This window comes from Littorina saxatilis, linkage group LG13 (assembly GCF_037325665.1).
Source record: "Littorina saxatilis isolate snail1 linkage group LG13, US_GU_Lsax_2.0, whole genome shotgun sequence".
NCBI classification, from domain to species: domain Eukaryota; kingdom Metazoa; phylum Mollusca; class Gastropoda; order Littorinimorpha; family Littorinidae; genus Littorina; species Littorina saxatilis.
The window spans coordinates 24,277,910-24,279,762 of record NC_090257.1 but is presented as its reverse complement, the minus strand read 5'-3'; the positions used below and the strand labels follow the sequence as shown (position 1 = coordinate 24,279,762).

The 1,853-nt window shown below is 39.2% G+C and overlaps 1 protein-coding gene across 1 annotated transcript in view; it reads right to left on the bottom strand.

Annotated features, from left to right (window-relative positions):
- Positions 1–1,556, bottom strand: part of LOC138945333 (hemocyanin 2-like) — a 55,142-nt gene extending 53,586 nt beyond the window's left edge. The window contains exons 1-2 of the mRNA XM_070316758.1: positions 1,449–1,556; positions 52–67 (exon numbers count right to left, since the gene is read on the bottom strand). Of these exons, the coding sequence (XP_070172859.1) occupies positions 52–67; positions 1,449–1,496 (64 nt within the window). The 5' untranslated portion in view covers positions 1,497–1,556. The remainder of the gene's footprint in view (positions 1–51; positions 68–1,448) is intronic.
- Between the last annotated feature and the right edge of the window lie 297 nt (positions 1,557–1,853).

Genomic DNA, 1,853 nt, shown 5'->3' with positions numbered 1-1,853 from the left:
ACGGCCACTGCGCGGTATCATTGCTTGTAAGAGAATCAAATTCTAACGTACCTGATGTAAGAGCCACCTGAAAATACAAACAATACGTACAAAATAAAACGTTTTCTATGAAAAAAGGGTCTGTATATGACGACTATTTTGAAGCAATACCAGTAGCTTCGCGACAAAATAACAACAATAATTCAAAGAAGAAACCACTAAGTTAGATAAGCTACAACAGTTCGAACCGAAATCTCTAGTCCCATCAATTTGCAGAGAGGAATATTTTCTAACCATCTGTATTTGTTATCATGGTCCGCAAGATAATGATATTACTTTGTAACTGAAATGCACTCAGTCAAGGAAACCTTACACGCTAAAATTGTGTCGTCTGCATCGAAGAACGTTCACAGTATGGGTGAGAGCTGAGAGCGACGAGTAATAATGTTTGTAAATGATGAAAAGAATAGACGATTTTCGGAAATAACTCCGTCGGGTTTGTATCTGCTGTGAAAGAATGAAACCCTTGCTTTTCCTCGGATAAATAGATTCACAGGGGCTTTTATCCACGTGTTTCCGACACACCCCTCGCTAGTGGTTTAATGCCCCTCCATTGGTTCTCCGAGTAAAAAGCAAGGGCATTCACTCTGTCACACCCCATACAAACATTCGTCTATTCCACAACAGCACTCGCTTTCTTCATCCTTATCATAACGTACTGCAAAACAGTGTTTGTTTTTTTGTTTTTGTTTTTTGTTGTTGTCACGCCAGGTCTTCCGTTAACTTTAACTAGATCACATGAACGTCAGTGAATTAGGACAGAAACTCTGCGCTTGAAAAACTCGTGTTGCCAAGAGAACGCCCTTGGCATTGATGATGTCAAATTACTAAAACACATTTTCTTTTTCTTTTTTTGTAATGTATCAAGTTTGACTGATAATTATGCTGTTTCTCCAGATTGCTGCAGTTTGAACAGGATTTTTGGTTCATGCACAGATCAAAATGCAAGTGAAAAAGTATGCAGCAAAATTATCGGACTACTTTCAAGCGCAGCCTTATACCTACCAAGCACATTGTGAACAACACTTTCTGATGCCCAGTATGGGATGTAAATAGACGTAGGATTGAGTCCAAAAACAATAACACACGCCTAACCGCAATAGGAGTATACTCAATTAATTACACAATGCTCTATTGTATCTCACGTTAAAAACCAATCGCGATTTTCTCGTCAAGCGCCACTAAACAAACAACGTTTCTCGGGATTCCCAATACAAGTTAAAAATAGAACAATGTGTAACACCACACCTAAAATAATACAACACAACAGAAAACACAATAACAGAAAAGACCAGAACACAAAATAACACAAGACAACACAAAATAACACAACACAACACAAAATAACACAACACAACACAACACAAAATTACACAACACAACACAAAATAACACAACACAGAACTTACGTGAGCCAGAAGGGCGACGAAAGCCAACGTCAGTGCCGATGACGTCATGGTGTCTAGGCAGGGGAGAAAATCCTGCGAAGAGGGGCAGAGAACTCCAGTTGGTATGCTGGGAATCGGCCGCTGCTCCAGAGTTCTGTCCCATCTTTTATACTAAGCATCCAAAGAAACAAGACACTTCCCGATTAGTTCGAATAGTCTATTTCCTTCACAGGGGGGGAGGGGGAGGGGTTAAGCCTTGCGTTTATTGCTGATTCAGGAAATTCCTTTTACATGATTTTGCTTTGTCATGACAGACTGATGAGCTGTACAGAAAATAATTAGGAACTTACAACGTCCACGACATTACTAGTTTAATCAATATAAATAATTTGAGTGCCGTTGATTTCAATAGAAATAATCGATGCA